Source organism: Candoia aspera, chromosome 3 (genome assembly GCF_035149785.1).
Source record: "Candoia aspera isolate rCanAsp1 chromosome 3, rCanAsp1.hap2, whole genome shotgun sequence".
NCBI lineage: Eukaryota > Metazoa > Chordata > Lepidosauria > Squamata > Boidae > Candoia > Candoia aspera.
The window spans coordinates 107,619,045-107,641,308 of record NC_086155.1 but is presented as its reverse complement, the minus strand read 5'-3'; the positions used below and the strand labels follow the sequence as shown (position 1 = coordinate 107,641,308).

At 38.2% G+C, this 22,264-nt stretch overlaps 1 protein-coding gene, 1 long non-coding RNA gene and 2 other non-coding genes across 6 annotated transcripts in view; 1 reads left to right on the top strand and 3 right to left on the bottom strand.

Annotated features, from left to right (window-relative positions):
• Positions 1 to 22,264, bottom strand: part of LOC134493752 (uncharacterized) — a 101,006-nt gene that overhangs the window by 4,399 nt on the left and 74,343 nt on the right. The window contains exons 1-5 of one of the 3 annotated variants that reach the window (XR_010067601.1): positions 3,817 to 3,831; positions 2,037 to 2,069; positions 1,766 to 1,804; positions 1,269 to 1,357; positions 357 to 399 (exon numbers count right to left, since the gene is read on the bottom strand). This is a non-coding gene — a long non-coding RNA (uncharacterized LOC134493752). Of the gene's footprint in view, positions 1 to 356; positions 400 to 1,268; positions 1,358 to 1,765; positions 1,805 to 2,036; positions 2,070 to 2,814; positions 2,830 to 3,816; positions 3,832 to 22,264 lie in introns of those variants that run through there. The other 2 variants (XR_010067602.1, XR_010067603.1) reach the window with 2 other exon arrangements.
• On the bottom strand, positions 1,638 to 1,718 carry LOC134495053 (small nucleolar RNA snR60/Z15/Z230/Z193/J17). Its single transcript, XR_010067749.1, has one exon. It is a non-coding gene; the product is annotated as a small nucleolar RNA snR60/Z15/Z230/Z193/J17 (small nucleolar RNA).
• LOC134495050 (small nucleolar RNA SNORD74) lies at positions 3,117 to 3,196 on the bottom strand. The gene has a single exon (XR_010067747.1). It is a non-coding gene; the product is annotated as a small nucleolar RNA SNORD74 (small nucleolar RNA).
• ZBTB37 (zinc finger and BTB domain containing 37) lies at positions 7,667 to 14,512 on the top strand. Its single transcript, XM_063300173.1, has 3 exons — positions 7,667 to 8,607; positions 10,537 to 10,636; positions 12,127 to 14,512. Exons 1-3 carry the CDS (start codon positions 7,685 to 7,687, stop codon positions 12,613 to 12,615), a joined length of 1,512 nt encoding a protein of 503 aa, XP_063156243.1. The 5' UTR covers positions 7,667 to 7,684; the 3' UTR covers positions 12,616 to 14,512.

Genomic DNA, 22,264 nt, shown 5'->3' with positions numbered 1-22,264 from the left:
AGCCACCACTCTTGAATTCAAATGCACCGCTCCTGAATTCAAATCTGGGGGGCAGCCTGCTTGAATTCACAGGATATCCCCAATATGCTTGCCCACCCTTCCTAAATCTTCCCTAAGAGAGTCCTTAGTAGAAATGCAGGCTGCTAATTTAGTCCTAGTGAGGGGATATACAGTACTGCCCAAGTTCCTCCTTAGAGGTATATTTGGAATTTACAGGACAAATATTTCACAAAAGTTTAGATAAAAATAGTTTCTCATCCTTGAACTAAAATATATGTAAAAGTGCTAAAAAAAAGAATATTCTTAAAGGTTTTATAATATTGTTCAGTCAATCAACTTTCTGTATTTCAACTCACCTTTTCTTGTGGTTCTTCAGAAGCACAGCTCAGTCATTAAGACCTATAAAGAGACAATTATTTTTTTAGCCATTAACCTATGTTCTTTCACAGATCAGGTTTTTTCCTCCAAAACCTTGCTGTGATCTACTGCATCAGTGTATATGCAATTTATCCTCATATGTATCAGCGACCTGATTCAGCATCATATACAGTAGATTTACTTGTTCTTTTTGCTCTCAATCCAATTATTTAAACATTAGCAGTTGCAGACAAATAAAGATGAATGGACCTAATTAGAATGCTTACACCAGCAAATTTGCTTTGCATCTCTAAGCAACAGAGCTCAAATGTCACAATTACAAAGCAAATCATTGAACAGAATCCAGCACAACCTTAAAAAGGCAAAAGATGCAATATGCATAAATCACAGGAACCAAATGGCCCCCATCCTGCTAGTGTTTTGGATGGCCTTAAAGAACAGATTCTTCACCCAGGCCTTTGGCGAGGATGGGGTATAGTCCCTTCATAAGAGTGGACATTTTTTGTTGCTGCCTGGTCTTACCATTTGTTCGTTATTGCTTTTTTTCTTCTTCTGTGTTTTTCACTTGTGAACTGCACAAAGTCACTGGGAGTCAGGCAGTGTACAAGTTTATTAAATAAATAAGTACCTAGCAATAATTTTGACTTGATACTCAAAAGGATGCCCAACAAAGATTGTTAACAAAACTTGGGTGTTTGACTGTAGAAAAATGCAAACGTGAACTTGTAAATAGAGAACCATTCTAAGTAAGAACTCATCATAAATAAAAAACTGACATTGTGAGAATACCCAAGAATCCCTTGGTAACATTGGCACTATTCTTAAGGTACTGCCCTGTCATGCAGAAAAATCTTATAGTAGATCATAATATTTTTGTCTTTACAACTTACATGTCTGATCATCTAAAGCTGATCCATATTAGAGAACCTGAAGGTCAGCAAATCAATGGGCAGCATTCTCATATTCGCAAATACAGAACCTGTAAGAGATGTTCAGTTTAGTCACTAGGATTTACAACCTGAATGTAGTTATCTTAGGGGGGGGGGAGAGAATTTATTTCAAACTAAGTTCAGATCAAAGATAAGCGAACACAATGAAAACTTAAGGTACCATTTTCCATATGGTCATGTTTATCAGAAATATAAAAAACGTTAATTAGCTACCAAGTTAGTGTTGAGATAAAAGTGGTTTTTAATGTACAGTCACTAGGAGTAGGCCTATCTGTATCAATCTGGGAACAGACCACCTTAATTTATAAAAGGATGCATCAGATAGGAGCGAAAGACAAGAGAGTTCATCACAGCTTATCTGCTGAACTATGTTTTCATCACATGCATCCTTCCTTGGACAAAAAAACTTAAAAGACTATTTAAATCTTAGGACTTACCAATCCATGTTCCATGAGCACAGAATCACTTGTGAATCCCTATAAGGAAAACAGCAAATGTTTTAGCGTCCATTCAAAATTATTAAGGGGATGAAGATGCTTTTGACCATAGATTGTGCCTCAGTTTGAAACAAAGGTGGTTAAGCATCCTCATCATTATTTTGTCAAGAGTAGCAAATAAGCATCATCATTATGGCACACAGGCACAACCAAAGGTATTATTTATTCATCTACTTAGCATTCTGCATGTATCACAAGAACAGAAACATACCTTTATAGACAGCACGGGCTTGAGATTTTGCATCTACAAAGGAAATAGGCGTTTATCAGACAAGAACTATTTTTAAAACAAAACAGACATATAATGAGGGTTGGCAGTATTTTGATTGGGAATCTTTAGCAATCTCACTTTTGACTCGCAGCTTTAACTTTAATTATATTGCCAACAATGAGGCCTGCTGTATAAAACTCTTAGCTTAGCCTACAACTTAAGTTCCTCTCACCTTCAATCCAACTAAATGTAGTAGAGGATGCCTCAAACATCACTGCATTTGTTCCTTGCCACAATGTGATTTTTGACTTGCACCATCAGTGTGAATTGCCTATCAGGGCTGACATAAGCCACCTCACTGTCACTTTCAGTAGGAAGACGAATAATTCAAAATTTGCAGATGTACCTCTAACTATCAAGTGTTTCACACTAAATAAAACCAGGATTCTCCTATGTGAAGTTTTGGGATGAGTTATGAGATGACTCACAGGTCAGACATATTTCAGCAGCTTCTCCTTATGAATTATGGAATACATAATTGGAACGTGAGGTTTCCCTCATCTACTTTTCTATCCATGTTGTTTTCCCTCTGCCAACTGATCAACATTTTGATGCTTTCTAGGCTACCTCAACCACACATACCTCTTTACTAGCCATTTCTAGAAGGCCATGTCAAACAAATCATTGGTTGAAGACAGCCATTAGTGATGATTCCATCTGAAAAAGCTGAATACAAATCTAAATTGAAGAAGTCTTTCCCCTCCCTCAACTTCCTCACCTAAGAAGTGTCTCGGGCTGGGAGTAGATTATGTTCAAAACATTCCATCAAAATTAGAAACTGGTGCCATCAGAAGTGGTTAGGCATAAAAAGTACAGTGGACATGAGGCTGGAGAAGACTGTTTATAGGAAAAAAATCAGAAATAATTGGATTTTTAATCTTTTCCCATTACTAGGAAAAACTCCATTTATTCAATTTCCATTTTAGAATTACATCCAGTAGCTTTAAAGTTTGGGGGAACCAGAACAGAAGTTTTCAAGTTAGTTGGAGACATGTAATTAATACACCTAAACTAAGCTTCTGATCCTGCTCAGAAATGTTGGCATTCATCACAGGCTCAGATGTCCCTACCAACGTAATTTATCATCATTTGCAGGTACAAAAGCAAGTACATCTTTCTTAGGATGTTACTCCGAAGGTCTCTCTACAAGTTGTTTTGCAATATAATTAAATCCATGTTTTGCAGTAAATATCCGCAAATCATTTAATTTTAAGATATAAACAGCTTCCAATAGTTTATCAGAGATCGCTATCAGCATCTGCGGCAAACCTGATCACGGACTTCAGATCCATCTGAAGTTGTTCAAGAACGAGAGGCCTGGACCTTTTACCACACCAAGCTTCTGCTCGTTCCCTTTTTGAATTTAATCTCTGGCCAACAGAGCAGTTCGAGGTAACGCAAAAGCGTGCACGCCTACTTAATAAGGAGAGGTTTTTTTTTTTTTTACTAAGTTTCAGCTTTTTGATAAGATCAGTTTTACACTTCTCTCAACCACGAGGCCCATCTGGAAAGGCTACTCCATTGAGCCGTTACTGGAGCGCCATCTGTGCTCAGCGCCCAGCAGAAAAAAAATCTGTATGGCAAAAAGGGAAAGCATACGAAAATCCAACGCCATCCGTGCCTCCTCCAGCCCATCCACGTTCAACACTACATTCTAAAGACCCAATTCCCTCTATGGAAAGTAGCAAAGCGGAAAATAAAAAATTTTCACCATACTCACGGCTACAACCAACCCGCCGAAGGCAGAATCCAAAAGAGAAAGCGCGGGCCGCAGCCATCCACTTTATAGACGGTGTGCGGAACTTAGGGTCACGTGACGAGCGCGCTTCTTTGCATAGCTCCTCCCCCCCGTTACCACTCCCTAGAAAAAAATGATTCTTTACCCACAGCAATCCCCACTTCTCCCTTCCCCCTCCACTTCAGCGCCACAAGTACCCAGGCAGTCCGCGAGGCGCAGGTTCCACCCTCTCCGTGGTGGGCTCATTCCTGTGGGTGTGGCTACCTGACGCGAAGATTGTTTCAGTGGAGCAGGGGGGAAAAGCAAGTCAATCAACGAAGACGAAGGGGGGTTATGTACTTCCGGGGCGTTTCTCTTCTGGGGGTTCGCTTCCGGAAGGGTGTTCGGGCTCGTCCCACCCCCCCCTTGGAGGTACGTAGGCGATGTATTTCGGTCCCCTCGGGAAAGGGAAGGAGCTTGGGAGAGTTGGTATCTCTCATTTCTTCCTCCCCTCAGGCGCACTCGAGGACAGTCATTCTGGGGTGCCTTCTAAAAGGAAGGAGTGGATTCTGCATGCCCCCCGAATTTCTAGCCTCACTTCTCCCCTTCTGTTCCTTAGCAACGGAGTTTGCTCCTCCTAAAAGATATTTCTGTGTACAAGGTTGCGTGTCCTCCTCTTCCTTAATCTTTTGCACCCTCCTCCAAATCAGGCGAAGTCTGTCAATTTGCAGTTACTGTACTCTCCTTTTAATTCACCCATACATTCTTCCCTCAATTTTGTTATTTTAATTAACTGTCCTCTTCAGGTACTTTTTGTTAACGTACTAAGTGTTTTGTTACGTTGTAATCTGTACAGGAGTATTTGGTTCTAAGAAAGGAGTTGGGTATACCTGTAGTGAGAGAGGTTTAGGAAGCAGAAAGTTGGAAGGAGGATTAAATGCTGTCTTGTAGTCTGATCGTCTGCATGCCTCTTTGGAAGTACTCCAAAATAAATTCATCACGGTTTACTCTTAAATCTGTATGTATTGTTGTTTGTGAGGAGAGATGTTATAGAACTTCATTAAAATTATGTGTGGTGTGGAGAAAGTGGAATCATCTGACTTCTCTTGAAAAAGCTGAGAAGTTTATTTCTCCAATTGCTTGGAATGTTGGAAATTATTTTTTCCATTTAATTAACATAAAGCCAACCACAGTTACAGATTAGCAGTAGGTTTAGGACAAGCCAGAACAATAATTCTGCATGTAAATAAAATATATTGTTACATGGAATGAATTGCTATGAGATATAAAGATGGCGTAAATGGATTTATGAAGGTAATGTTCATGGAGAAACTTACCAATTTCAACAGATGTAGAAATAGTGTAAATACTGTAGTGTACTATTGAATAGTAACTGAAGCATCAGCCATATTGCCTTAATGAAAGCATCTGATTAGCCACAAGCTGGACTGGATGGAATTCTGTTGTTTTACTTGGGCTTGTCTTATCATTGGAGATCTGAATATAGATCTGGAATCAGGATATGGGAGCAGATCTAGATGAAGAAAAGAAAGATCAGATGAAAGGATTTTAAATTTCACATTTTCCTTTTTTAAATTTTGAATTATGTTAAATATTTAAACTAGCCTCCTAAAATTAGAAAGCCAAATAAATAATACGCTTTTTAACTTCTATCTTATGACAGAATGTTTCTATTTTTTTAAAAAAAGTTTATCTTTGTAACGAATTTGATCTAGTGAGGTTTCATAGATTGTAGATACAGAGCAAAATGGAAAAGCTATTCTATACATTTAGGAGCCTTTGCTCAGGATTTGTACTGTGGATTCATGAGCTGTTTACACATCTTGTTAGCTAGAAAATTTTCATTGTGTTTCTACAAATTGTGCATAGCAGTCTGCATAGAATTATTGCTGACAGTTACCTGCCTTTTAGATTGATTGAAGTTTGCTTATTTTACTACTATATTATTAGTAATTCTAAAAGTGTTCCCTGCAATGGACTAGTACAATAAAATACAGCAAATGGATGTTCCTTTTTGTAATAGAAATAAAGAATTCTAAAACATGTCAGGTTCCTTTAATTCTGTATAAATCTAAAAGTTCATGTTCAAAGGTCATAAAATTAACTTCAAATTATGGGATATTATATCATAATTTCTGAACTGTATAGTAAGGCAACATAATTCAAAGTGAATACTGAGTATTCGGTGTCACTCAGATAATTAATAGGTTCAGAATTGGACACCAATCCAAGATGAATGGTACCACGATCCCTTTTTCTTTCATAAGAGAAGGAAAAGAACTATTGAAAAATAGAAGTAGGTGGAGAATACTATTAGATAAAAGAAGGCTATAAAGAGCGTTTTGTTGCTAATAATTGCATAGAAAAAGGAATCTGATGTTTTCTAACCCTTTTATCACAAGTTGAGCATGCCAGATCCCCTCTTTTGCCATGATTGAAAATACAGGAGTTCCAACAGTATCTGTTCATTGCAGAAGAAATATTGGAAAGGTAATATAAATATATTAAGTAAATAATTAAGAGTGAATCTAAGGACACTTAAGCTGAATTTCTTGTCTGAAAAATATAGGATTACTGATCATCATTACAGTGCACACATTAAATAAGGTACAATACATTGCATCTTGTTTTGAAGGTGGCAAATGAATAAGAGTTCTTATCTATCCCCCCAATTCTTTAAGCTTATCCTTTTCTAGTTCTTGCTGATACATCCATAATGTTTTCTCAGCATAAGCTGTTTCCGTATCCATACATCTTTGCAATATTCATAAAGGAACCCATTCTCATGTCTTCTGAGGTTTTTTTCCTGAATCAGCATAACTAGCAGGAGTATCATCACCTGGTTGGAAACTAAAATCCATCTGCATATGGAAGATACAAATTTTTTATCAGTGATGTTACTGTATAACTTTGAAAAACATATTGAGTACATGCACAAAAATACCATTCTTGTGTTAACTATGACCTTGACTAATATAAGCTGGGTACAGAGTTTATCACAAGATAATTTTTTTATTCTTCTTCAATATGAAATAAATATAATTTTATTTTCAATGAATGCTAACTGTTAGTATTAATTTCTGTGGGTATTAGAGTGTGAAGGGTATATTACCACGACTGCCCACAATGACATGATGATGGATGAGAATTAGTACTCTGCTACATCAAAGCTTATGCACCTTGAGTCCCTGCTTAGATGCCTTATATCACTGCACAGGTTGGAGAAGCCCATCAACATTATGAGCAAAATTGCCCACTTTAGCCCTAAAATCTTTTATGAGTTTTCCATCTTATTTTGAGCTATGATTATCAGGAAGGATGGCAGAAGTTAGATCCTACATATAAAAGGTTGGAAAGAATATATGTACATTGTACTGTTTTCATTAAGCACACTGTAAGTTAGGCCAAAGGGTTTGTATAACTTTATTGCTCTACCTTGCAGAAGGCTATAAAACATTCATATCTTCCCCCCAGTTACTGGAGGAATAGATGAAAATCCCAGCATAATTCATGAAATAAGTAACATTATCTTCGTTAGTTAGCTAGCATAATTATTCTTGGAATGTTGAGCAATGGCAATGTTGTTAAGGGGAATATTTGAAAAAGAAAGATTATTTACTACTCAATTGCCAAATTCTTTATTCTTCTATGTAGTTGTTTTAAAAAGGAACTAGCATTTTAATCTTTTGTATGTACTATTCACACAAATCGCATGCAAATTGATCATGTGAAAATTGATTTTTTTTTAAAAGTCATGCAGTAGAAAAAATGGAGAAATGGAGAAGCTCTTTCTAATTCAGTGATATATTTTTCCCTCGTTAGGGTTGCTCCACCTGCAACTGGAGCCGTCATGGAGAAAAGTGGGAACATTCAGTTGGAGATTCCTGATTTCAGCAACTCTGTTTTGAGCCATCTTAACCAGCTTCGCATGCAGGGCCGGCTGTGTGACATTGTGGTCAATGTGCAAGGCCAAGCCTTTAGGGCGCACAAGGTAGTACTGGCTGCTAGCTCACCTTATTTTCGAGACCATATGTCACTCAATGAAATGAGCACAGTCTCCATCTCTGTTATCAAGAACCCCACTGTGTTTGAGCAGCTCCTTTCTTTTTGCTACACTGGGAGAATATGCCTCCAGCTCGCCGATATAATAAGTTACCTGACAGCAGCCAGTTTCCTACAAATGCAACATATTATAGACAAATGTACACAAATCCTGGAGGGAATTCATTTCAAAATTAATGTGGGTGAAGTTGAAATGGAATTGAGCCAAACAAGAACAAAGCATCAAGAAAGGCCTCCAGAATCTCATCGGGCTTCCCCATCTCTAAATCGGTCTCTGAGTCCTCATCATAGCACTCCAAAAGGAAGCCGTATGGGCCAGGTTAGCACAGTTCTGGACATTCGGGAACTAAGCCCTCCTGAGGAGTCTACAAGTCCTCAGTTAATTGAACAGAGCTCAGATGTAGAGAGCCGGGAACCCATACTGAGGATTAATAGGGCAGGTCAATGGTATGTGGAGACAGGAGTGGCAGACCATGGTGGGCAGGGTGATGATGATGTTAAAGTCCTTGGAGCAGTACGAATCAAAACAGAAAACTTGGAGGAATGGCTGGGGACAGAAAATCAGCCATCTGGAGAAGATGGGAGCAGTGCTGAGGAGGTCACTGCCATGGTAATTGATACAACAGGCCATGGATCAGTGGGACAGGAAAATTACAGTTTGGGCTCATCAGGAACAAAAGTGGCCAGGCCAACCAGCACTGAAACAGACAGGTAAGACTGAACTTTATTACTGCTTTTTAATACTAATATACCTCATGCAGTGTCAAAGATAACATACAAAATGTTAAAATACTTCAAGCATGATTCGTGCAGTGTAACGCTCATGATCTAAAAACATCAGAGTGGAGCAGACCATGTAAAAAAGACTGATAGGATGCAGTCTGTAGATTAACTTCAGAAAGTGAAGAAGTTGGGTATGGAAATGAGACTTCATCTTCTAAAAAGAAAATTTACAGAGCTTTTTAAGTAGGACTTAATTGGCTTCTGGCTGAACTTCATTCAGTGCATTCTGTAGGTACTGTTATTGGATAGATGAGATATGATGATAAGTTGGCCTTCTCCAGGAACAGTGGATACTAGCAATTTTGAAAATAATGAAGGAAGTCCTAATATTCAGTGAGAAATCATGTGACTGTTTTCAGGAATTTTTTTCTGTAATACAAGGATGACATCTTACAAACAGCAGTTGTATATCTCTAGCTTTATTGTTATTTATTTAATTTATTGATTTCTATCCCACCTTTCATTCAAGTACTCAAGATAGCAGACATAGCATTGCTGCCTCCTATTTTTCTCACAACAACAACCCTGTAGGTTAGGGTGACTGGTCTAAAATCACCCAGCAAACTTCCGTGGCTGAGGCTGGACTTGAACTTGGGTCTTCCAGCTCCTAGTCTGGTACCTTAACCACCACATCACACTGACTTCTTCTCTGGCTTTCTAGCACCCACAGTTATTTATTGCTTTGCTGTACTGGTCTAAAACTAATTTTTGTTTCCAGTTTATCATTTTAATAAGTTTATAGTCTGCCCTCTGCTTGGGACTTGAAATACTAGTTTTAATATATCCAAAATAAATCTGAATAAATGAAAAATATATATTATCCTTTAAAAACTCAAACTTTAGTTATAGCCAAAAAAACCCTGCATGATGGTTTTGAAAGATGCACAGGATTGTTGTCTACCTAAAGACAGAGAATTGCATGCTTGGGAATCATCACCAGGAAAATCTCCAGTCTCTAGCTTGGTCTGACTAAATTGGAACCCTTTCTTTCATTTGTGCTCCTCAAAACTCAGTTAAATTTTCTCCTTTCGTATTTGTTTTCTTTGGGCGGGTTTGTTTTATTTTTTGCTCAGCATTCCCATACCTAAGTATAGTAACTTCTGGAGCAATGGCTATAACTGATTTGCCAGTTCAGATATTATATCAATCAATAGTTACTACAAGCCATGATTTGTAAAACTGAACTTGATTTATTAAAACATAATTCTATAGTCAACATAGTTAAGCATTCTTAAGGGTAGTTTAGTGTACAGTCTGAATTAAGCCTTTTTGTTTACAGAATGTTCCTACTTAAACCCGAATAGGTAATATTGAAGAAGTACCCTTGCTTTCTTCTGTACAGGAGGTGGCATCTGTGGCTTGTGTATCAGACATAACTTAATTTTGTTATCTTTATTGCTAAGTTTTTTTGTTTAACTTCTTCTGCAACTGTTTTTGGAAGATAAGAATTGTTGTTACTTGTAAAAGGGGAAGTTTGCATCAGCAGGACTGGTAAAGTAGTCTTTAAAAACTCTAAAAACTAAAGTTTTCTTAGTGCCTCAGATGTAGTCAGCATACAAGTAATAGATAAATCTCATGTTTCTGTTTTGACAAATTTGCTTGAGGCAAAGTCATCATCTTTTCTTATATTAATTTATTTCCTGGCTTGGGAAATTAAATTACTTCATAAATCTTCTAGCTACCTTTTATAGTTTTGAGGTTTTCTTAATTTATTTCTATTTGTTTTCTATTTTGTCCAACCCCTGTTCTCCATGTTATCAGTTAGTGATGAAGCAGAATTTCCACTGTTTCTCATCTTTTTCCTCAAAGCATTTATATACTGCACCAATAGCTATTAATCTCATTTTCCATCTGCAGATTTAGCCCTTCAGGTAGTGTGGTTACTGTAAATGATCGGTACAGGTCAAAAAGCGAGTCTCCATGGCGGATGGATGAACCTAAACAGCCCAGTTCCCAGGTAGGTATCTCTTGCTGAGCCCTGTGATGATAATCATGATGATGATTCATAGGAGTAGCTACAGAGAGGCACTTTGCAGTTGTTGTGTTTATTTGTTGCACCAGTATTAAGGTGCTGGACTAGGAGTGGGAAGACCCAGGTTCTGGTTCTTTCTTAGGAATGGAAGCCCAGCTGAGTGACTTTGGGCCAGTCATCTTCTCAGTCCTAGGCTGGGAAGTCAAAAAGACAACTATCTACCAACCCATAGATTACTGCAGCATGTGCATGATACACGCACATGCACACACACACACACTGCTTCTGTCTTATATGGCAGATTAGAGTTGTAACAAGGCAAAAATGTAGAGTGAAGCAGGCAGTGGCACAACTGAATATAAGTAGGAAGAAGAGTCATTGGGCCTCAAGTAGCGATTTGTGGAGAGCAACAAGAACGATTGGAGAAGGTGGCAGGATAAGCAATTGAAAGGGAGAGAAGAGGGAAAGTGTCTGTATGTTTGGAGGTTGTGAAAAGTAACAGAATGAACAATTTAAAAATGGATATTGTGTGTTGGGAGTGAGTTGGAATGGCTGATCCAGAATGGAAGAGAGAAATGTTCTATTATTAATTATAACAGGGTATGAGTACTGTACTTCAGAATCTAGGTCAAATGAGTTTTGAGAAGGAATATGAATAAACTGATTTTTTATATGTATGCAAACACTTTTATCAATGAACTACCAAGCAGACTTCTACTAATGTATCTGGAAGTTAACATCTTTAAAAAATGAAGCCTTTATATGTTTCTTGTCCCCTAACCCTGTCTGCTCAGGATGGATATAGAAACATGTTAAAAGTAAAACTGTAGCATCTTAGAAATTTAACCGTAGTCATCCCATAGTCACAAGAAAACCCTTTGCGTTTGGATATGGAAAAAGTTTTTATTTTATCTTAGGGGTTTGGATGATAAATGCAGGACGTTTCAGTGAACATGGCAGTCCCACATTGCTGTGAGCCTCGTAATTAGACTGAACATTTTTAATTTTATCCAGCAGATGAACATGCAAGGTTCTTATAGACTATAAAGCACTTTTCCCTCTCTGCTCAAAAAGATTTGCTGGGGTTGCTTGGTTTTTCTTAAGTGGGAGACTACAAGGACAAGCCTACAAAGAGCATGGTTACAAAAATTTTTTAATCCTTTATATTTTAAACTCCATGTATAGTATTAAAATTTAAAACTTTCCAAGGTGCAATAACATTTGTTAACAAGGTACAAACCATCTAGCTCTATATCTTGTTTTTTACAGTGATCAGCATATGATTCCCAGAAGTTTCATGCAAGGCATGAACATAACAGTCTTTGTTGTTTTGCCTTAGTCTTTAATATTCTGAGAAATAATGCTTCTAAATCTGGATGTTACTGATCAGCCATAAAGATGTCTAAACTCTCTTTTAAAGGTCCATCATCATAATTAGCTAAGTCCTGTTTTTCTTCATAATGTTTCTGCTCTAGGTGGAGGAGTCAGCCATTGTTGGAGTAAGCGGCTATGTGGAATATCTCCGTGAACAGGAAGTATCTGAGCGGTGGTTTCGTTACAACCCACGTCTCACTTGTATCTACTGTGCCAAATCCTTCAACCAGAAGGGTAGTCTGGACCGTCACATGCGGCTTCACATGGGCATCACACCTTTTGTTTGCCGGATGTGTGGCAAAAAGTATACCCGCAAGGATCAGCTGGAGTATCATATTCGGAAACATACAGGAAACAAGCCTTTTCACTGCCATGTCTGTGGGAAGAGCTTCCCCTTCCAGGCTATCCTCAACCAGCACTTTCGTAAGAATCACCCTGGCTGCATGCCTCTGGAGGGATCGCACAGCATCTCTCCTGAGACCACCGTCACATCCAGAGGGCAAACGGAGGAGGAATCTCCTCTTCGGGAAGAAGCTGGTCTGGCTGGGGAAACTGCACAGGGATCTGTATCGACTACTGGGCCAGACTGAGACCAAGGGCCCAATGGATCAGGGGGATCTTCTGTAGGATAAGCAAACCCCACTGGGATGGTGAGCTCCAGTAGCTGGTTGTGCAATGTTGCCACTGGATAAAGATGCTCCTGAGAGGTTGCCAAAACAGAAAAGATACAATACTGTAACAAAGTGCTTATAGTTTCCCTCATTTTTCTCCATCTCCTTGGAAAGGAGAAAACAAAAACTGGGTCAACTAACCTCTGATTCAGGGATTAACAACTTCGGAGGGGTGGGCTTTTTAAAAAAAAAATTCAGTAGTGAACTGGGAGAAACAGATTTTTCCCATTTCTTGGCAACAGATCCTGTTGTCTTATGGGCTGCAGAGATCTAGCTATGGTGTATGCAGAGCATCAGCATCTGTATTTATCAAAATTGTTATACCTCCATAAGATACCTGGGGTCAGGAATTGGTTCTTGTTCTTTCGTGCCCCACTCTCATCTCCCAGGTAATTCTTTTTTGAGAAGAATGGCTGTTGTAGTATAACCAACCATGCCTGAGTGTATTTTATCTCATTTTCTTTTGATGTGTCTTTTAAAAAATTGACCCATTACTTAAGGGCTTTTATTGGGGGGAGGGGGCTTGCCATTTCAACATGTGTGGCCTTGCCTGTTTGTTATAAGGCTAGCAACTTTTTGAGCAGTATTTTAAAGATGACACAATATTTAAGTAATTAAGCTACTGAAAAAGAAGGCAGTGACTGTGAAGCTCTGCCGTGTTTGAATGATATTTTCAGTTGTGAAATATGGGTAGTGCAGAACATGTCACAATTCTTGCTTATTCAGTGTGTGCTGCAAAAACTGAAAAGTTGATTTCTAGTAATGATGAATTTTTAAAATAGTGGCTTTTCTCCAAAGGTCATCCTTTGCCTCCCATGCACTTGATCTAATGAAACAGCAATATTTGTATATCAAAATAGATGGATCTCAGTGGGGGAAGAAATCATGGTTTTCTGTGTCTCCCTGTTTGGTATTTTTATATGAAAAACATGCAAAAAAAAAGGCCCCTACAGTTCAGCAGGGTCAAATCTCCCATTTCCTGTAAGCAATGAAAACTCTTCCTTTACACCTCTATATCATTTCACATATGAAGTTGTCTCTCTCCCTTTTTCTTTCTCTTTGCCAAATCCAGGAAATATGCATCTCATGTTCCTTAATATTCTGTTTGTAACTGAAAGGATATGTGCAGGAGAGCAAATATTTCAGATAAGTGTCTCAGATTTACAAAATAAGTTCTGCATTGGTATTTAGTAGCAATGATGTTGAATAAAAGTAAAGAGTTGGCATATATGCTCCATATAGATTATGTGGAGCTTAAGTGGCTGAAGCAAAAATTATAGGAGGAAACTGAGATGCGGTAGAGGTATGAAATGGGTGAAGAGAGAAATTATAGTATTATGGTAAAGGAAGAAACAGCCTGTTGGTAAACATGCTTAGATTTGTACAGTATTCATATTTGGCCAATCTTGCCTTCTCCACATGGTTCTTGCTTCTAAAAATGAAACTATTTTCTATTTTCTTCCTGTTGGCAGGAAGAATGAAAATTGTTTGATGCTCTCCCTCTTCCTCCCCATACACATTTCTTTTTTTATGTTAACTAAGGAATTCATTCCATTCCCCAATTCATGATAAAGCAACCAGTGATTTTTCTTTGTGACCATGGCAAATAAAACTCATTGAAAAGGTCAGTTCATACATGCTTAAGGGTTTGACCGGATTCTCCCAAACACACATGTGCACACATGCTTTCATTCTGAATGAAGTAGGGAGGAAAATAGATGTGGATATATCTATCTATCTGTATCTATGCTGCTTTAATCATAACTTTCAAATCTACCAAAAAGAGACAATTTACATTAAAGAGCATTGGAAAATATTTCTAGTTAGTTTATAACAAAGTTTTTAAGCATTTAAGAATAGAATTTTAAAAATGTTACCAAACTTGTAAGGCATACTGTACATTTATTTATCTACAAGTATGATATATATATATATATATATATATAATTATAATGGGAATATTTCTTTGCTGAATTGATGACAGTGTAGCATTTCTATATAAGAATTTCCTCCAAAGCAGAATGCAGCAAAAATCCATATACTTTAAGGGGGCAAAGAGTTGTAGTGGATTATTGAATGTGGCATTTACAGAGCTGTGAGTTCTTTTGGGACTGATACTGTGAATGAAGGAGTGGCCAAGTAATCCAGGGTTGTGCCATCAGTCATTACCTGCTTGCTGGTAGACTCCTCTTTGTTTGGCCCGGCCAGAGTCTTTGAGCGTTTCTTGCATCTTAGCCTAGGCTTCATTTTAAAAGAAAAATAAAGCTTGTGAAATGTGCTTTTAGAAAAACATCATTTTTACTTGCATGCGAAGGAGCCAACGTTCTTGCCCGCACCTCGTCTGGACTGAGGTTTGTGGCTTTTAGTTGTCCATTGAGCTTATTCATACAGAAGGCTACGTTCCGTGAATAAGCCTGTAAGAGTCTTGAGCCGGCAGTCTTCCCAGTCCCTTCTTTCAGTACGCAGCGAGGAATTTGGAAACTTTTACTTCCTTTTATAGCAAACAGAGTTTATTTTGATAGTTGGACCCAGACAAATGTGAACCTTAGCTATTGTTCATTGAAGCAAATTCAAATAACAGCTTGTAAAGGTGATTTATGGTTGACTACAGTTTATTGTTCAAATAGTATTCTAAACTGGTTAACCAAAAGGAAGTGAAATCTTCCGTGCAGGAGTTGGAACTTACAAGACCAAGGCTTACTGAAGCTGCTGCTTATCATACCTGTACTAAACTATAGTTTGGTATTACCTCTGAATGCAGCCATGGTGTCAGATGAGACCAGGGTCCAGTATTTTGTGTGTGTGTGTGTGTGAAGTTGCACGTGTGTGTACATACAAAAGATTATCTTGATCTGTGGCTTCACAAAATATAGCAGCTGCCAAAATACCCTGAGCTTTGTGACTTTATTCAGAGAGTACACTTGTAGTGTAGACAAGAAATTCCTGTAACTATGTAGATAGTTTCCACTATTACTTGGGAAGCTAGAAAGAAATTTGGGTTTTCTTGTGTACTCGAAGATCCTGACATCCTTTAAACAGTTAGAAATCTTGCAGGAAATAAAACATTCAGAGTATACATTTTGACCGAATATATGCAGGTTGCTATGATTTGTATAGTCCAAATCGTGCCACATGTTAAGGCGTCGCATCTGTTGACAGCTGTTCTTCTGTCCCTGCCAGGTGGCAGTATATGGCTCCTGGAATGGACAGTGGGCCGCTTAGGAAAGAATCTAACTTCATTTGACCATTTATGTGAAATCCCACGGCGTTGATAGGGCTGGAGCAGAAAGAAAGCTCTGCGCACTCCGTGATTCTGTCTTGAGGTTTTACTCTTCCCCCAGATTCTCTCTTGACATTTAGATTGGGGGGGGGCGTTATTCTGAGTTATGTATTATTTATACAAATACGTACGAGCTGATGATGTGTGGTATTTGCAAGGCTTGTTTTGGGCTTAAACTGGATTCGGGCCTTTTATGCTTTGTGTAGCGAAATGGAAGGTATTCATTTTCAGGGATGCTAGTAATGTTTGAAAGAAAGCGGCAAGTAGAAGTCTTTGCATTAGACAGAATTGCAAAGCAAACCTGTGGCGATTCTTGCGGTCTCTTCAGCAATGAAACGTTTGCTCGTACCAGAATTTTTGTACTCAGTGCTATAACCTTAAAGGCAAGTCTGGTAACAAACTTCTGGACGTTAATGTCGGAGACGCCAGGCATTGGCCATATCGCCACCTCAGCCAAAGGGTTATTCTCTAGATTCTGTGGTGCAGATGTGCTGGTGACCTATTTTCTTATTCAGTGCATCTGGACATTTTTACCTGTGTTAAATTGATTTCGACTGTGACTCAAAGGGGAAGTGAAGTAAAACTCCTTAATATTATACCTCATTACATAATGCCCAACGTCGACAGAATTTGTTTGTGGTGAATAATTTATTTCATTTTTTAATGGGACTTCGGTTAGGTGAAATGGGCTTATATTTACCTCTTCTCTTTCAAAGAATGACAGAGCATTAGAAGGAAAGAATAGGTTTCATCATCCTGCCCTTGGAAAACAAACCTTCAAATGTGAAATATTGCCATTATCTTCCTGCGTCTGCTGCTATGCATTAACCTTATCAAAAGCAATAGAGTGAAATTAATATAATTCTTACACATATCATTGCACTGCATGTCTGAATTGCCTGATTTGCCTTTAAATAGCTAGTGCAAACAAATAAACACATAGAACAAAAAAGGAAAAAAACCTAACCAATAGCATTGCTCTGTCCCTAGAGACTGAGAGATGCTTTTTCCAAATGTGTGCAAGTCTCCAGCTTATACTCAGAGTCCCACATGAGTTGATACAGCATTGTTCTCTTCAGCGTCAGAAAAAGTTGGTGATAAGTAAGCCCCCTTTTTTTTTTTTAATAATATAGAATTCTTTGTCAGAAGAGAGCTTGATCTCTGAAATTGAAAATATTTTTTATCAAGAATTTTAAGATTTTATAGGTTTCACTTCTGGTCTGTTCAATTTTTTAATGTCTAGTTCTTCTACACAGAAGTGAATTGTATATTCTACTAAGCTTTACTTACTCTTTAACTTTTTTTAAAAAGCTACTCCGTGATTTGACACAGAATTTGCTCCAGAAAATCCTCTTTTGCTGCTTGTTGATTCAGTTTTAAAAAACATTTGAATGAGCTTGAAAAGTAGAATTTGGAAGTTTTGTGATTGTAATTGGGAATGACAGAAAGTTGTGGATTTCTGATTGAAAATTTAAGATTAGTATAAGGAATCTACCTATTAATACAAGTACTAATCTATTTACTAGTCTAAGATCTGGAAATGTATCAGAATTTTACATACTGAGCAGAAAATAGGAGTTAATTGAATACAAGTGAATTAAATTCTAATCTTACTGAAAATTGCTGCTTATGCCACATTTTTTTAATGAATCTTACAAATTGTTTTCTGGAATTTTGCAGTCCTGGACCATTAAAGGATCAGATACTCTATACAGAACTGTAGGTGATGTCTGTTGGAGGAGCCTCAGTAATATATATTCAGACCTAAAGAAGTCTGTTCTAGTTGAAAGGATGGGATCTTGCATAGTTTTGCCAATAGGTTATATGCAAATTAGGTTTAACTGTACATTATCTAAGATCATGTTTATATTGTCAACATTATCAGCTTTTATAAAAGAACAGCTAGATATTTGTAAATCATTTGCAAAACATTGGTCTTTGAGAGGAGGACTTAAAATTAAATATAGCATGGTTTTTTTTTTCTTAGTAGACAATAAACTATCTCTACCATTTTGATCGTAAGTTCGGTGCTCCAGAATTTTGAAGGGTCTATTTTCTTTGATATAAATATTTTGAGGGAGTGAAATCTGATTTCATTCCCTCAAAATATCTTGCCCCTGCAAAAAGTATCTATTGGCCAAAGAAATTTTCTTTGGCCAATAGATACTTTTTGCAGGGTGCAAGCTTACAAAAGAAGGCTGAATAAAAGATGTCTAGTGGGAAGTGGACAGATATCATATATGTGACTGGAAGCCAAGTAAGGAAAGACAAACTGAGTAGTGAAGATCCACTTTTGCAGGAATATAAATTTGACCCTTGTTGGATTAGGCAAAAGCTTTTGATAGTTCGGCATGCTTTTTCTTGCAGGAGCAGGCAGATGTTTTGGGGAATGCCCTAAACAAGACACAAGGTGATAATCCTTCTTTGCCATTTAACTTTTAGCATCTGTGATTTGAAGGTAGGCTGCCTTCAGGGCATTATGTACAGGGTCAGCTTTCGCTGACGAGTATTGGCAAATAGGTACTGTATTGGCAGACAAATTCCTTTGAATTTGCCTAATCCTTTTTTAATTAGTCTAAGTTAATGTCTATCTCTGCATCTTGCAATATGGAATTCTGTATATCAATTATAGGAAAAGTTACTACGTAAAACAGATTGCTAGATTAGATATAGAACCATGTAGAATGTTCTACATGGTTCTATATCTAATCAACCAGAGGAACAAAAAAATATGTTCAATATTCTAAGATTGTGTGTTGTGCTATATTCTGCATGCGTGGTCTTATGATGGAAAACTTACTTACTTATGCCACTAGTTGTCATTCATGTCGCGTTTTCCATATACAGGTAGTCCTCGACTTACAACCATTCGTTCAGCGGCCATTCAAAGTTATGACAGCGCTGAACAAATGGTGGTTATGACCGCTTCTCAGAGTTCTGGCCATCCCAGCACCCCTCAGTCATGTGATCACGATCTGGGCTTGTGGCAACCAACTTGCACTTACGACCAGTTGCAGTGCCCCACAATCACATGATTGCCATTTGCAACCTTCCCTGCCAGCTTCTCCAGAAAGTCAGTGGAGAAACTGGCAGGGAAGGTTGCAAGTTACTGGGGTAAGGCTCCCTCGCCTGCGCCCCCTCCCCCAGCCCCTCGGTGTTCGCACCACACCGGCCACTTGTGCACCCTCTCTGACCCTCATGCACCCTCACCAAGCCTCGCCATGCCTCCCTCCACCCTTGCTCACCCTCACGCACCCGGCAGCAGCCACTTACCTACCGCCAGCCTGCTTGCGAGCCGCCTGGGACTTGCAATTTCCTACCGCCTTCCCCTCTGACTTGGTTGTGGGAAGCCAGCAGGAAGTTGCCTCGCCTAATGACTGTGGGATTCGGTTAATGACAGTAACTGGGACTCCAGGGATTGCCATTGCTAAGCAATGCGGTCACGTTTTACAACCATATCATTTAGCGATGGAAATGCTGGTCCCAGTTGCTGTTGTAAGTCGAGGACTACCTGTATATCTTTACACAAACTCTTAGGAAGCATCTGGAGTTGTAAGAAGTAATACAAAAACCTGCCCTGAATTAAATGACAGAAAGTTTATTAAAATCTTTGCTTTGCTTGAAGTCAGAATTTACATTTAATTTTGTCGGACAAGATACATTCCAGCTATAAGGGACTCAGACAATTCTCATGATCAAACCAGGGATCCATTTTGGTTCCCCGGAGCTGATGACGATGGACATACATGTGCAAGGAAAGTGGGTGTGCTGTCAGAACTTGTCCCTGTTTGCCTGGGGAAGCCTACAGCCATATTGCTAGATAAAGGTGCATTCCTATGTTATGACCTGTGGTTACAATAAACTTACCTATCTACCTACCTGCCTAGATAAAGGAGAAAGCAAAGCCCCGTCTGAATTTTGATAGTGCTCTACTTTTCCTGGCATGTTTGATCAGGTTTTTTTTTTAATTGTGGCCATCTGGATTTTTGTAGTTCAGTTCTGGTATGTCTGTATTTACACATATATTTCTGAACATACTTTGGTCCTTATAAAGGTATTCCCCATTTGTAGATCTCAGTTTAAAACTTTCAACCAGTGCCTTCCACTTTCTCTTTCGTTCTTCCTGAGAAGCCATTCCCTCTGCACTTACAAATTATGATGGGTATGTTTTTATCTCTTCTGCAGGTGCTTTTCCTTATAAAGTCTGTATGGGCCCATAACATCACATGTCTTGTTGCGCCAGGAGTGTAGGGATTGCTGTGTCTTGATTTGGCATGCTGATTGAATGACCCCATTCTTGTCTCATGGTATTGTTTTTCTTAATTGTTCATTACTTTTTTCATTTGTTTGGATGTATCGTTCTGAGAATGAAAACTACTAGTAGACCTCCAGGTTTTATTGCCTGGTTTACTTTTCTATGGTTTAAACCACTAGCAGAGTTTGAAAATACCTTTTGCCTTATGTATTAATCGTGAGTAGGTTTCTGCTGAAATGAAAGCAGACTCAGATTTGCAAGTGAATGTGAACCAGTAACCTATGGAATTAGTTCATTCTCAATACTTAAATACTCATTGTTCTGGATTAGTCAGAGATTGAAATGAGTTTCCCATTTGATACCATGGGTCATCAAATGCCATAAAATCCAAAGCCAGTTAGAGTGATTCTGGCATCAGTCCTTGATCTTCCCTCATTCTTTGTCAAATAGGTCTGGTAGCATATTTATTGCGAAAATATCCAGAAGTTGCCAATTCACATCAATACTGCTGTTTAAAATCATGTTCAGGTGTTTTAATACTACTTCCATATAATTTTTGTGAAGAGGTTTGTGTGCAGTTTTAAAATGTTGCCATTGATTTCTAAGATCAGGTATTTTTTCTCACAGATAACTGCCTCCACGTGCAAAAATTGGGTTTAATTTTCTCTTTAGCGTGAATGACTTTCACTCTTCAAGGGCCCGTGCAAGTCACTGGGTCAGCTGTCTCCACAAAAAGAAGTTCCTCACAGCCAATTCCTGCACGGCTTTCCAAGTCCTGATTCTCTTTCTCCCTCTGTTCTATATATATCGTATCTCTTCCTTGTATCATACGAACCAGATAGAACTGAGATTCCATTTAGCAAGTAACTCCTCCTTGTATTTATTTTTATTTATTTATTTATTTGATTTACTGTATCATGTTTAGCTAGGCCCTGTTTCTAAGTGCAGTATAATAGAGGCTTCTGTGTAATATCCCCAGCCCTCCTTTGTAAAGAAGCCGAGAAAGTGAATGATTACAGGTTCTTTCAGTGAGAGTCACTCAGTTCTGCTCTGAGTAGCAATGGAAGAATTAAAACCTAGTTTGCTTCTTTTTGCCTCTACTGCTGCAAATAGTTTAACCTTCCTCAATGAAATTGGTACAAAAAAAAAATGAATACGGCACTTATGACCTTAGCAGAATGTTGCAGCTGGATATGAAAAAAACTGTTGCTTGGATAAAATGAGTAGCTTAATGCACATTTAGCCTACCTGGGTTTTCTCGTTTGATTTCACATTTTAACTGAACCTTATATTCTAGTGATATAAGCTATGTTCTCTACATACCCCTGAGAGATGCATCAGTTTTTTGTTTTGTTGTAGAACTGTTTGTGCCAATGTGTTCCTGTAGGCATACATCTAACTGTGCTGTTTAGAAATCTTCAATGAATTTTTGGATCCATCATTCCTGCATTTATGCCAATTGGACTGTGCTAAATGTTTCTGTTCAAAGGGAAACAGAGAAGCTATAATCCCTCACTTGCCATCTAAAGGAGTTTTAATTTCGTGACTGAAGTGCTAACACCATTTGTTTTGTAGACATATGCTTTTTGCAGAAATCAGAGTTAATGTGATCATGTAAACTACCAATACAGTTTTAATGCATAAGAACTCCTAGAAGGCAGATGTAATCTAAGAGTTCTTGGTCTGACTGTTAGTAAATTATTGCTGTGAATGATTATTTTGATTTACATCCAAGTGAGAGAATTAGCACTGATTACAAAGAATCTTTAGTACTGACCTTGTCTCTTCCCCAGAATTAATGTAGTGTAGTGTAATGCCACCAAATGATTGCTAGGACAGAAACTTACCATTTTCTATCTGCTCATGAAAGGCTGAGAAATTTCACATGATCAGAGTATTTAAATTTGCAGTGTAACTTTTGTAAAACATTCTTCTTCCAATATGTGCTTCCTTAAGTAACCTACCCTTGATCCCACAGTTAATATTTTAAGCTAGAAGGTGCTGTATAATTTGGAAACTGGTCACAGCGGGCC